The sequence below is a fragment of the Scardinius erythrophthalmus genome (genome assembly GCF_964197995.2).
Source record: "Scardinius erythrophthalmus genome assembly, chromosome: 8".
In the NCBI taxonomy this organism is placed as follows: Eukaryota; Metazoa; Chordata; class Actinopteri; order Cypriniformes; family Leuciscidae; genus Scardinius; species Scardinius erythrophthalmus.
This window is the reverse complement of record NC_138228.1, coordinates 3058447-3071956: the sequence shown is the minus strand read 5'-3', so window position 1 is coordinate 3071956 and position 13510 is coordinate 3058447. Positions and strand designations below refer to the sequence as shown.

The 13510-nt window shown below is 36.1% G+C and overlaps 1 protein-coding gene across 2 annotated transcripts in view; it reads left to right on the top strand.

The window, feature by feature from the left end:
• The window catches only part of LOC308694903 (uncharacterized protein), a 182547-nt gene that overhangs the window by 167463 nt on the left and 1574 nt on the right, over positions 1–13510 (top strand). For both annotated transcript variants that reach the window (XM_081372713.1, XM_081372714.1), the window contains 6 exons: positions 1482–1649; positions 2586–2756; positions 4733–4903; positions 5944–6135; positions 9834–10007; positions 11598–11765. In XM_081372713.1, coding sequence (XP_081228839.1) covers positions 1482–1649; positions 2586–2756; positions 4733–4903; positions 5944–6135; positions 9834–10007; positions 11598–11765 — 1044 coding nt within the window. The remainder of the gene's footprint in view (positions 1–1481; positions 1650–2585; positions 2757–4732; positions 4904–5943; positions 6136–9833; positions 10008–11597; positions 11766–13510) is intronic.

Here is a 13510-nt window from a genome sequence, read left to right as displayed (position 1 = left end):
TTACAGTCGATTCATGTGAAATATCCATTCCTGTACATCCTTTACATAATCCTCAGACAATCTCCTGATGGTGGACAGACTGTAAAGTAGGGTATCTGCACAATTTTTAAAGTCAAATTTAAGGCTTTTTAAGACCTGAAGAAATCTAAATTAATACCATGCATTAGGGATGTGCAATATTGACAAAATATGTTGCGATATTTTCAGTTTTGTTGATAATAATTAGATGATATTTTACTGATTGTGTTTTTGTACTGGTATCCTGGCTGGTTTAGGCCTGTTGTTCACAGTAGACTCACAAAGATATTCATATTTTTTATATTCTATGCAGTGGTCAGTTAACAGTAGTGACCGAAATTAATTTTATGTCAAATTCTAACATTCAAATGAAATTATATTAGAATAACACAGTACCAATGTCAAATTAAATCATTAAATTAAAATCCATCCTTGCAGTGCAGAGGTGACACAGAAGCGGCATCAAAACTGGCATTAGCCTACTATATTTATACTTCATTTACAATTGCATAAATAAAGCTATTCAATATTTAAATATGAAATGATTTATAATTTTAACGTTTTAATTAAAGGATACTTTAAATCTGAAACTAAAACCACCAGTAGGTGACGGCAAGTCACTGTCTTGTCATTATTAATTCATTCAGAAAAACAAGTGATTGTTCATTGAATCGATTGTTCATTGTTCTCGCAGTGTCTCGTACATGCATTAAAACAATGATTACAATATCATCATAGTTCATAGACAATATCGCACACTCCTAAGCACATAATTAATGAACTTACAACTGAACTGACACATACTAGTCGTCTTCTCTCCTCTCACGTGCAGGAGACAGACGTAGACTAATATGCTGCCGTAAGTGACGCGAATTGCCACGTGAACAAGCAAATCCACAAAGATAGAATTAAAAAAATAATACGTAGGCCTACGCTAATTAGATAGGTTTAATTTCGAAAGCATTTAGATAAGTCTAAGTCAAAGTGTCATCTAAAGTGTAAGACCTTTCGTAAGTAAAAATAAGACGACTTTTTATGGCCTTAAATTTAAAAAATCTAATTTAAGACCTTTTAAGACTCTTTAAGGATCCGCGGGGACCCTGGCATGATGTAACAACAGATGGTGGTAATGAACAAATGTAGTTTATCTAGTAAGAAGAAGACTCTGCTGCTTCAATGCATTACAGGCTCATGATTCATCAGAATGCAAAATGGAGTGTAGCTTTCAGTCGCGCTACACGGCTACTTGGAAAAAGTAGCTAGCTACTGGAAAAGCTACAATGTTTTAAAAGTAGCTGAGCTACTGTCCAGATACTAAAAAATGTAGTAAATATTAGTGGTATCGTGACTTGTACAGTAGCTAACTACTCCCCAACACTGTTTAACAGTACGAAATATGTTTAAATATATTAATCATAAAATAACAATAACTTGATGAATTTTATAAATTCCCTTTTTTCTAGACTTTCAGACTGCAGTATCACAGAAGGAGGTTATAAAGCTCTGGCTTCAGCTCTGAGATCTTCACACCTGATAGAGCTGGATCTCACAGGAAATGATCCTGGACAATCAGGAGTGAAGGAGCTCAGTGATTTACTACAGGATCAGAAGTGTCAACTCAAGACACTGAGGTGAGACGTGATCAAATAACACAAAATAAATATGCATGGCATGCTAAATATTCATACAAAATATTCCTTCAGTAATACAATAAGCTCCACAAGTTTTGTAGTGGGGATTACTGAGTTTTGTTTAGATACAATTGCAACCCTCTACGCACAACTTGGCAATAGAATCGCCATTGGCTAGTACATTTTTTTGTTTACTCATCAGACTGATATAATATATATATATGATTCCATCAAATCTGCTTGTCTTTGTAAAATGCCACAGCTTTTTAAATATCTGAACATACACTCTTAACATCAGTCAATCAAGCATTATGTAATGATAATCAAGCACAATTTAATGATAGAACTTTGATAATTAGAACTAAAACTTGGTAACCATGTATGCATGCATATTTGCTGGTGGTGTTTATGTGGACAATCCTTACGCTGGCTGCGCATCCATTGAGCTGAATTGAACTAATACAGACGGAGAGCAAAACTATCAAGCGCTCAGATATATTTTCATTTGCTGAACACTCTGACTATTCCAAACTCATACTTTGCCTCTAACACACACACACACACACACACACACACACACACACACACTGGCGAGTAAAATCTAAGAGTTGATTAGCCAATTTGATTAGCTTGTGATAGACATTATTTAGTGGCCAGAGTGAAAATTTACTTGCAGATGCGAGTGATTTACTCCCATTGTAGAGGATTGAATTGTACTGATGGTATTCAGTAGTATGGTATTAAATGTTTCTGAAACTGTAGTTTAATGCCATCAAGCCCAGGTTCACTGTATCACTGTATCTCTCTACAGCAGTTCTGTGAGTCTCCAGATGTTCACAAACATGCAGTTTCACAAGCCAGTTTTCTCTGTGCTGATGTTTCTCACATATTGCTTAAAGCCATAAAGACATTTAAATTTCATCTTCCCTTCTGCAGGTTTTTGAATCCTACTGCAGAGGAAGCCTGTACACGTTTGACAGAATTTGTGGGTAAAAACCCGTTACTCCAGAGAGAACTGAATCTGAGTGGACACAAACTAGAAGACACACGAGTGAATCAGATCGCTGCTCTACTGCAGGATAAACACTGTGAACTCAACACACTGATGTAAGTATTTTGTTTTAGTGACACAAAATGTTACATTACATTTAATATTATTTTTACAGTAGTGCCTGGAGAAGTATATTTAAGCTGCATTTGATTTGACAGAAGATATGAATGGAAAGTTAAATGCAGAATGATGTCATCAACATTATTGATCCGATTTGGTGGTAGAGAGAGACTGTAAAAATGTAGCACCCAATTGATGACATTGACACGGAAGAACCCCTTTCGAAGTTGATCTGAAATTGTGTAAACTTTTTTGCATTTTGAAAAAACATTCCCTAACTCAGTGTTTTTTTGGTCGCGCCCCTTTAAACCTTTTAAAGCTACACTGTGTGATTTTTACCCCCATCTAGCGGTGAAATTGTATATGACTACCCAGTGAATATTAGTTTCTGTTCCTCTCAATTCCGAGGGCGTTTTAACTCCTACGGTGGCCGTATTATTCCAAGATTAACATGGCTTCCAGTTTTCGACTACGTCCATGACAATAATAAACAATAATACGTCTAAAATGAATAAAACTACAGGACAGATGTCAGGAGGTAAACGTCACCCTTGGAATCGGCTATCCCAGCATAATCAGATTAGGCTAACGTTACAATGTGTACAAAGTAAAAGCAATTAAAAATAACTAAAATTTACAGTGTCCTTTTTTTTAATAACTTATAGCTTAAAAAATTGCGCCTTTAAAACTATTCATCACCTGTGATCCGTCGCAGCACAGATTTATGTTACAAGGTAAACAATACTTTTTCACCATTGACACAAGGATGAAGTTATACTAGAGGTCGTTCTGCCGTTATGCACAACCATGCTATGGTTAGACAAGCAACTATAAAACTTCGAATTTACACAAATTAATTACAACAGGCTGAATTACCTGTCGAGAAGAAAGCAGGCAACCTCGGCGTCCGTTTTAAAATCTTTTCTCCTCATGAGCTCTTTCCATCTGGGAAAAGTTACTCCAATATTGACTATGGTCTTGCTGATTTGTCTGTCGCGTTGACGTTTTAATTCTCTCTTTCAAATGTGAACACACACACACACACACACACACACACACACTCTATCTTTCAAATCTGCCGGCGCTCGCGAGTAATCTCCCCCTCGCATTCGTCACGGTGTCACTGAGTGAAAAACGCAAAAGGCGAAGCTTGAATTTACAGGCATCTCCCTCTTTGGCTAATGTAGTTTCAAGATGGAGGGGCAACATGGCGACCGGCATTCGAACCCATAGATATCATATAAAGCCTTTATATGATATCTAATAGACTATGTTCGAACCCCTCACCCGTATGTACTTTCAATGGCAGATTATAAACTTAAGAGAATACTTTATTACTTGAAAGAAGTAAATATACATTAATGAGCACATATATTTTTGAAAGAACTAAGTGTTTTTTGCTAAGAATCAACTAAAAAAGTTACACAGTGTAGCTTTAAAAAATCTTTTGCCTAACCTGCAAATTCAAAACCTGCAATGTAAAACACCTGCAATAGTTTCACTTTGCAATGTCATATAACAGTAAGAGAATAATAGATCAGAACTTAACTTTTAATTTAAATAAACAAAAACATTTAAATATTTCAGTGATGCTTTGGATGAACGATATACAATATTTTGGCCCATTCAAATCGGCAATATATAGCAGCTTTTGACAGCGCCTCACAAGCTCAGCTTCTTGTTCGTCTCACCAGAACACACACAGCAGTGGAGTGACGCATTCAGAATCACAGCCTGTGATTCCTGTGATTCGGTCCGCTGAAGAGGTGCTTTTATATGGCGAGCAACTTCTATGTTGGGCTTGTTCCAACGGTGACAAGTCAATGGTCTGAAGAAGAACGATTCAATGTAGTTGCCGTTCAATTGACATTTCTGAAATGGAAAATGCTGATAGAGAGAATTACAAATATTTACAAATCTTAGTTTGATCATCATAACTCTGATTCATTATCTTTTCTCTTTGTGTCTTCAGTCTGCGTGGATGCAGTATTACAGAGAATCAGTGTCACACCCTGACTTCGGCTCTATTTCGAAACCTCTCACACCTGAGAGAGCTGGACCTCAGTGGGAATACACTAAATTCAGGAGCAAAGCACTTATCTGGTGTACTGAGAGATTCACGCTGTGAGCTGGAGAGATTGAGGTGAGGAACATTCACATTCAAGAATCAAACTGCTTAACATTGCTTGAACACTAAGCTATATACTTGTAAAAAATATTCTCTTTAGTATTTAGTGATCTGGTGAAATAAATGACAGGGATGTACATAAACCTTATTTTAACATACAAAAATTGCTTATCAAATAAATCAAATAATGAATTTGATTATCGATTAGTCATGTCTGCGCACTGTGAACAAATATCATCCGCCTGTCACAGTGGGGAATAACCCGTTTATTTGGATAAAACGCATATGGAAAACTGCAGCTGCTGTGCGAAAGGTGCACGAGTCACAACCCAACTGAAACATGAGAATGCTTTATGTCAAGCGCTCTTGCATGAGGATTTACTGGATCTTGCCTTGTGGAAGAACATGGCACTGATGAAGGGTTGAGCCCGAAAACGTTTTGCTGCACATTGCACTTTTAGTTTTCTGACTAAATAAAAGTAATAAAAGTAATGCAAGTGAAGAAATTAAAAAAGTTTGGTAATTTCCCTACTGTAAAGTAAAAAATATATATTTACTTAAGAAATATGCATTTTCATTTATTTTACAGTGCATTTGATTTACATTATATTAGCTATTACTGTCACATGAATAATAATTCTTATTAAATAAATGAATAATAAATAATAATAATGATACAATCCCATGTCCAGAAAAGTTGTCATATTTTGTAAAATGTGATCAAATCAAGTATCTGTGATTCAACTCTCTTTAACCTTTATTTAACTAACAAAAGTATTTTCACTGACTAGCTTAATTGTATTTTGTAAATATAAACAAATGTTGATTTTGATGGCTGCAACACACTCCAAAACAGCTGGACAGAGGATATTAGGAAGGTAGTTATATTGTTTTTTTCAGTGTATATGTTGCAGTGTACAGCCCTGAATGATGATCTCTCTTCCTCTGAATGTCTTTTTTGTTTTGTCTGTTTACAAAGAGGATGTGACTTTACAGAATAAGTTATCTTCTTTTCTTCTGTCTTATTTTCTTGCTCTTTCTTTCTCATAATGCAGGTTAAGAGGCTGTGATATGACAGATGAAAGCTGTTCTGCTGTGACTTCAGCTCTGAACTCAAACCCATCACACCTGAGAGAGCTGGACCTCAGTGGGAATAAACTAGTAGACTCTGGTCTCTGGAGAGACTCTGGAGTGAAAAACCTCAGTGATCTACTGAAGAACCCACAATGCAAGCTGGAAAATCTACGGTTAGTGTCATTATACTTTACAGCAGTTACAGTGTGATTAAAGTTTACTGATTAGTTAAAGACAGCAGAGCTTAGGTTACATTGTTTATACTGCAGCATTTCACCTGAACTGCAACTGCATTTTCCTATTGGTCACACTTACTTTTAGGTGCCTAACTAACAAGTAATTGCATTCAATTTAATTTGATTTAATTCAAATGTCAGTGTACTAATTGTGTACGTGTTGTTCTTCAGAAATTTTATGCTGCTCACATCTGCTGTTATAACAGTTTCCAGCATACAGAACTAGTGTGACAGTGTTAAAAATAGCCCATGGGAACTATATTTTTATGTCCTGTTTTCTGTTTTAGTCTTCTGGTCAGTTTTCTAGTTTGGTAATTGGCTCTGCTTTCTTTCATTCCCTGCCTGTTAATGTCCTAGGTTACATGTAATTAGTCTTCATTTCAGGTGTGTTCATTCGTTAGGGGCCGTTCACATGTCGCGTCTTTTGTGAGCTCAAGTTAGTTATTTCAAATGTAGACGCGCGACAAGAATAATAGAAGCGCACTCATTTTTCCAGGCGCAGCGAGATGAAAAATTCTCAACTTTTAAGCGCACCGCAGGTCATGTGACAAGAACCAACCGATCAGCCTTTGCCTTTCCGTAACAACATCGAAAGCTCAGCCGAACAGCTGATCATAGCTGTACAGGACAGGTTTTTATTTCTCAACTCCATGAATACATCTAGTAGTAGAGCTAATGCAAGGGCTAAAAATCAGTTTATCCTGATCTTTGCTGAAATTTCCTCGTCATCATGGAGAGCGCTAGCCTGGGTGCCAGCCCGAACCCCGCCCACAACATTTTTTGGTCGGGAAGTTCGGTCTGGACTCGATCCGTTGAGGAGTAATTATGCCCGGCTCCCAAAAGGCCGAGCCAATCAAATTGCCAGGGCGGGCTTTAATCGATGATGGACAGATGATCTACGGTTACGTAATCACCCACGTCACCAAAGAGCGTTTGATTTGAATTAGTTTACAACAAAGGCGACTGCAGCTGGAGAATTGAGATTTCACGAGTTCACACTTACAAATAAGTCAGATAGAATAAATGCGTATATGAGATTTCACGAGTTCACACAAATAAGTCAGATATCGCGTCTGTTATAGAAGATGTTCATATTCATTTTAAAAGAGGAACAGAGAGCCGCGGCATTTTGTTGGTTGAAAATATGAATGAAGAACATGAGTCATTTACTCCGTTGCTCTGATTGGTTGTAGGTCTATCCAATTGAGTGCAGAGTTTGTTTTTTCCTGGTTCGGTTGAGACACACCCCATAATCAAATCTCTATGGAGCAGTATCAGACTCACATTCTGACTAGAATCTGAGTATGACGAAGTCAGGCTAGGAGAGCGCAGTTCATGACGCCATGACAGACGCCACGGGAGCGCAAGCGCTTTGGAAAGAAGGATGTAAACTCAAAATGGCACTGGGGGGCAAAAGTCCACAGATGATCACTTTAATCTCAAATAGAGAAGCGAAATAACACAAGGAAACGCAGTAGCAAAAGAACTGTACACAACTAACACCAGACAACCAGGGATTACCAAACTGAAAGTATAATTAGGGAGACTATTAAATCATACTTTCAGTTTGGTAATCTCTGGTGTTAAGAGATTACTTTTGAGACTTTTGTCCCCTGTGCCATTTTGAGTGAGTTTTCCCAGAAGAACTGTGACATAAGCTGCTTTTCCACCATCGGGTCGAACAATTCTAAGAACAGTAAGAACAGTTCCAGTTGTTTTTCCACTTGAGCCAGGTAAAGCACGCCACGATTACAAACCGTTCTCGGTCTGGAATTATATCAGCACGGTTAGTTTAGCTGGGAAATCTACTGTTAGTATAATTATACTTTACAGCAGTTACAGTGTGATTTAAAGTTCACTATTTAGTTATTTTAGGACAACAGGACCAGTCATATTGTTTATAGCACTGTGTCTTTTGGTGTTTCCTTGTCTAAAGAAAATACTGTAAGTACTGTGAGCTAATGGACTGATGTTCAGTAGAAAGTTTCAAATGCTGAAATCTGACAAACTGCAAAATGAGACCAAAGTGAGAACAGACTAAAAACTGATAATAGATTATTCTGATAGAGTTAAATGATTTTTACAGCACTTAGGCCTATGGTACTTTTTACAAAAATCTACTTTTATAAAAGGGATTGTTCATATTCTGGATGTTAACCTATGAAGTTAGCCATGTTTTTTTATATAAAATCTAATATTAGTAGTTAGAATATAAATAAATAAAAATTCAATTTCAAGTGGCTTTATCTCTTCCAAAAAGCAAGTAAATGTTCACTGCTGTGACTGGCAAGCTTCACACCGTAACCACGCTTTCCTCCAAACACAGTATGCACGCACATTTAAGACTAATCAGCTGGAAAAGCAACAAAAACAAACACAAATCTACAAATGGATTGCTTTTTTAAAAGACAGTGACAGTACAACATTGGCTACACATTGTATCAAAAATTCAGAGTTCGTATGGTCATGAAAAACCTGAAAAGGTTCTGGAAAATAAATACACCAAGAAAGTTTTAGAAAATTACGGAGCCCCTGAAGGGACCTTTGCAAAAATAAAAAATATACAGACTATTGCGTGCGTACGAGAAACTTTTGTGTGCGCATGAGAAAACTATCGTGTGTTCACGCGTTGTTGTTTTTTTTTTTTTTTTTTTACAATTTTAAAAAGCCAAAGGCGGCAGAGTTAGGGTGTAGAGTTACATTCAACTGATTTTAAGGCATAAAGAAATTATTTTCATAGGACAAATTTTTTTTCAGTATGTCATGTTGATTATCAAAGATGGGATTTAAGGGATAAAGTTATTGGCTACAAGAGAACTTAATATGGTGACTTGATGTTTATTACAAACAAACTTAAAGATTGTAAATAAATGTACATTATATGTTGACATTTAATGTACATTTATTTACAATGTCAGAAAGAGCTTTATTGCCAAGTATGTTTGCTTTGGTGACAGAGGAAGCTTTCAGTTCACAGACAACAGCAGTACACAAATAGTAAAATACAAGATAAATAATTAAGATATGTGAAAGACACACATATGTATATACTGTACATAACAAAATAAACAAATAGACCATCTGTGTGTACAGGTGTGCAATATACAACAGAAGATTGTAATTCACACTGAGTGTAATAATAACATTGTTATTAGTTACGAACTAATTACAAATGCTGTAATAATTAAATATTCTCTTTAGGGAGATGACGATGAAAAATAAATTACATCAAACTAAAATTTCCCACAAATTATCCTGTTGTCTCAAATTATAAATCATTATAAGCTTACTTAAATTGGGTAAGGTTTTTCTTTGTTTTAACCAAAAATCTTCTGTACGTAAAATTTGTATTCGTGATGGTAAACTAAACAAAAATTACTTTAATTTGTGATTTATTCATTATTTTCTTCATTTTTCTCACGTTAAAAATCAGAAAATAGTCTATTTAATTATATTTCTAATAAATTTGTTGATTCAGTTTTTCAATCGGTTTTATATTGATCCCTAAACTCCTCTCATGGTTTATGGTTCTGTAATTAAGTTTCCATGTTGTTGTTGTTGTATTATATTGTACGACACTTACTCATGGTGAATTTACATATATTTGAGCCATTGTTGTTCCTCTTTGTCCTCAGTCTGTGTGGATGCAGTATCACAGTGAACCAGTGCCAACTCCTGACTGAAGCAATGTGTCAAAATCTTTCACACCTGAGAGAGCTGGACTTCAGTGGGAATAAAATAGAAAACAAAGGACTGGAGATCTTGTGTGAAGTCCTGAAGTGTTCACAATGTAAACTGGAGAAATTGAGGTTAGTATCATTCACATACTAGAATAAAAATGCTTAAAATCACTTATACATAAAACAAATTAACAAAATCATTTTCACTCAATATCTCATGAAGAGCCTGAGTTTACATTTATTTTATCAAAAATAATTTTTCTTAGTGATGTGTTTTGTGATCTGATGAAAGCAGGGTCTTAAATTGACACCCACTATAGATGCAAAGTCCTAGGTTAACTTCACTGGTATAGTGGCAGGAAAAAATATTTCTTACTTGTCACAGAAGTCAGTAAAAAAAAAAAGTTAACAACTGCGAGTTTAATCAAAAACAAAATTACAAAAATATACAAAATTCTGTTGGCTCCTGTAGCCTATCCTATGATTTCAGTTGTTAAACCTTTAACTTGTGTTACCTTAAACGTTTAAACACGAGTTTTATCCTAGCCTGGCAAGCCAGACCTACATCAAGATGTTAGGTCTGGCAACTCATCATTGGCACGGCTCAATCCGAGGGGCGGGATAAACGGTTGTCTCTCAAAATCCCTATGTACGCAATAGGATAGCGCTACAACCAATCAGAGCAACGAAGAAGGCTAGTTGGTATATTAAACTTTTGCCGTATCCAGTCGGCAAAACTCTGAACACTTCTTCCTTTTTTTTTAAAAATGACTTAAGTGCTGTTCTGTGCTCTTTTCTCAAAGAAAAGCTTAACTAAGTATTCCAGAGTCGTGGCCAACGCGATTCGAAAGACCGCTGTTCGCCAGCAGCAGAAGCCATTCTATGTTTTCAAGTAGCAGGGAACCGTCGCAACTGTCGTCATTGTTAAGCCCGCCCCGCCTACTCTATACACGATGTGATTGGCCTGACCTGAGTTTGGTTTTTCCAGCTCGAAAGTCAACGGAGAGTTGCTAGACCACACTGGCTGCAAAATACATTTTGCTGCCACTAGGGTGCATCTAGATTTCTAGGTTAGTTTTATCCATAAATGACAGACCAAATGGTAAGAAAACTGTTTCTCCCCTTTTTCTATGCACGGACTTCAAATTCAATCTTCCGCCCACAAGTGGTCGTAACCATTAAAGAAACAGAACAGAAATTATACATCAGAAAACATAGTAAATAATACACACACACACATATATGCATACATATATAAAATAAACACAGGAAATATCAGAATTGCCTCTCAAAGAAAGATACAAATATGATACCTTAGTTAGTGCTTGCAAAATCAACACTCCAAGCAAGCAATACTAATATACAAATTATTGAAATATTAAATTGACTCTTACACCCAACCAAGTACCAAGACGTGAAGCAGGTTTGAAACATTTTCCAGTCAGCTTCTTTATTCTGCTGCACTGAAGAGTGCTGGGCTGAGGAGACACCAGTTAAATGATAGCCTTGAATAGTTAGTGTCGCTTTGATGAGCAAATCAGGCAACTGTGAATTCTCCTGTCTGATTTGATATTGATGTAAAACTCATATAGGTGAATTTCTCTGCCACTGGAAGCCTCTCATCACATGGATTTCTATTGAGATTTTCCCTGCAAAATTGAGTTGAAAGTTAAAAATAATAATTCTTCTGTTTGTCTCTTTCTGTTTGTCTCTTTCTAGTCTAAACGACTGTGGCATTACAGATGTTTCTTCTTTAACTCAGTCTTTGACAAAGACAAAAGCACTCCAGTTTTTAAAAGAGCTTGATCTGAGTAAAAATAACATCAAATCCTCCAAGCAGAAGCAGAAGCTCATTGATGTGATGCAAAGCTCAAGCTGTAACCTGAGGTGAGTAAACATCCTTTAGTTGCAGTAACACTAACAAACATAGGAATGCAAATTTAAATGTATTATATTTAAAGTACAAATACAGGGTTTTGCCTGCACTGAAAATATATTTAGGCTTCCATCTAAATAATTTTTTGTCCCACCAAAGCTTTATTTGGTCATCTAAAGTGATATCTGAAATAACTGATGCACTTGAGACAATGACATGGAGCATTTTATTTATAAGTTTGAATAAAAATGCCTTATTTATTTGATCAAATATCTACAGTAACTTCACATTCTTTCCGTTTGTATCAAATGCCCTTTCAAAGAAACATTCAAGTGATCTTAGTTGGATTATCACTCCTCTGGCAAGGGCTAGCATGTTATCTTAGCATACCGTAAAAACACAATCATTTATCACATTAATATCATGTTTTTCTTCAATATAATGTCAGTCGAATTTTTTAAATAACTCCCCTCTGTGATCTGATGTGGCATCTTATTACAGAATGATGGGAAAAGTACATTCATTTAGAGTATTTTATAAAATAATAAAGTCTATACTGTCTTTTCCTGTGTCCTTAAAAATACTAAACTGTAATACTAAACATACTAAACTAGGAGCAAATTTGGAGTATCTAACTCAATCCCTCTAGCGCCACCACCTGTCCAAAGTTGGTAATAATTTTTTTTATTATTATTATTTCTATCATGAAAATGTTTCCGCCATTTTGAATTTTCCTAAAAACCTACTTTTTTGAACAACTAGGCCGTTGCTCCGATTTTCCCGAAAATTAAACCAGATCATCTGCAGACCATGCCGACAAAAAGATAACTCACAAAGAATTTTATGGAGCACGTGCGAAAATAGACATAAGGCTGTATCGCCACAAGCTTTATTGTATTCAGACCAAACTTGGTACGTCATCACAATCATGACCTGAGGTTACATGCTGCGGTTTGGCTCAGCGCCACCTACTGGTGGAGAGATATGAAAAATTGCTATTTTTGCTTATAACTTCTGAACGGTTTAGGTCTCAATTTGGTCTCGTTAGATTCGGGACGGCATGCCGAGTCGAATGATATCCACTTTTCCCATATCGGCCATTTTGAATTTTGTACTACGGGGGATGGAATACAGTAAGAAAAAAATAAAAAAAAACATTTTATGCTTATGGAGAATCCCCATAAACCACATATTCAAGTGTGTGTGTTTGTTTGTTCAGGTAAATAAATTACCCATAAAGATAGAAATAATTTTTGGTCCCCATGAGGAAACAAGGTCATAAATCATACAGAATAATATTTTTTGAAAACCAAAAATGCTAAATAAATAGTGTGATGGGTAGGTTTAGGGGTAGGGTTAGTGTAAGGGGAGAGAATATACAGGTTTTTTACAGAATAAAAACAATTATGCCAATAGAATGTTCCCATAAAACATGGAATCCCAGTGTGTGTGTGTGTGCGTGTGTGTGTGTGTGTGCGCGTGCGTGCGTGCGTGCGTGCGTGCGTGCGTGCGTGCGTGTGCGCACGGATGACAGTGTTCATCAGCTACCACAGAAGACCATGTTTGACGTAGGAAAAACCCTGAAATATTGTTTAGAAATGTTTGTATTAAGTTTTGCTTAGGTGAAAGTGTGTAAGCCAAATGATGTAAAATCAGTAACTAATCTGTTTACAGGAATGTAATGTTAGTTTCAGTCTATTACACTTTGTACTTAATTGAAATATAATAATTAATTTGCAACTTGTTCCACTCAACA